This window comes from Cynoglossus semilaevis, chromosome 14 (genome assembly GCF_000523025.1).
Source record: "Cynoglossus semilaevis isolate Cse_v1.0 chromosome 14, Cse_v1.0, whole genome shotgun sequence".
NCBI classification, from domain to species: domain Eukaryota; kingdom Metazoa; phylum Chordata; class Actinopteri; order Pleuronectiformes; family Cynoglossidae; genus Cynoglossus; species Cynoglossus semilaevis.
The window spans coordinates 17,328,324-17,329,451 of NC_024320.1; the positions used below are offsets into that span (position 1 = coordinate 17,328,324).

Sequence of the window (1,128 nt, forward strand, 5' to 3'; positions counted from 1 at the left end):
CTTCTGGAAGATTTTGACCAAGGAGTCGTCTAACTCCACTTCCTGTAGCTTGGCCAACAGTTGCTCTTCATTCCGACACACTTTTTCCTGGGCGTATAGACCATCAGGCATCGCCCTCTGTTGCCCCAAACCAATCAGAGTGGTCTCTATTGCCAACGATAGAAACGACTCGCCTTCCTCCAGGAAATGATGTACCGGGAAAACAGGATGAACCGTCGCCCTCCCTGGACCCAACGAGCCTGAAGGGAGAGAAGGTTTGATGTTTCATTTCTGAGTCTTTTATTTGGAGATTTTACAATAACTGCAAACTACTTCTTAGTTTCCAACCCGAATGATTAAAACAGCAACAGCATGAGTAAGAAGTGGATTGAGACATGAACCCTCAGAAAGAGGGAGATGACTCAGCACAGCAAACGTTTCCTTCAGGCTGTGGACTGAGCTAAACTCTGATAGATCTATTGATCTACTTGTTCACTCGGCTCTTCTTTTTTGTCAGACTCTGTTCTCCTGGGGACAGTTACGTGTGTTGTAATGGCTTAATGATGTCTTAGTGGACCTCAGGGTTTGTCCCAGGAGGGTTCACGGTCCCTAATAAATCACACGCACACACAAAGTAATCTCACTGTCCTAATTGAAAGCTAACCATTTCTCCGTGTATGTGCGTCAACATTTAGCTTTAGCCACGCTGCTGAAACCTGTGTTTTAAACTGTGAAGCCTCTTTCATTTACTGTAGCTGTTCTGACTTCTTTGTGTCAAAATTGTCCTGAGCTCTCTACATGTTTAATGCATTTTGATTGGGCTGTGGGCTTTTTTTTTCTGGGCAGTTCATTATTCACGAGCTGTAATTGGAGGATGACTGTGGTCCTCTGGTGTTGTGTCAGTCATCACACACTGGAAAAGTCACTGAAGTGACTGACAAGAATTAGTCAACGTTTTAATAAAAGCATCTTTCACCGCTGACCTGCTGCTGAGCTAGAATGACTGATGACTGATCTTCTAGTATCTGTTTCAGTAGGCATTAACCTGATTCTAAAATTATACCTGGAATTATAAATAGAAAATCTTTAAATATAGACAGACTGTCAGAGAATTCTGGTCACAACCTGCTTCTTTGGCCTGGACTAAAA

General features: G+C 43.1%; 1 protein-coding gene across 1 annotated transcript in view; it reads right to left on the minus strand.

Moving 5' to 3' along the window:
* zswim6 (zinc finger, SWIM-type containing 6) overlaps positions 1-1,128 on the minus strand; it is a 29,764-nt gene that overhangs the window by 5,265 nt on the left and 23,371 nt on the right. The window contains exon 9 of the mRNA XM_025062313.1: positions 1-239. Within this exon, the coding sequence (XP_024918081.1) occupies positions 1-239 (239 nt within the window). The remainder of the gene's footprint in view (positions 240-1,128) is intronic.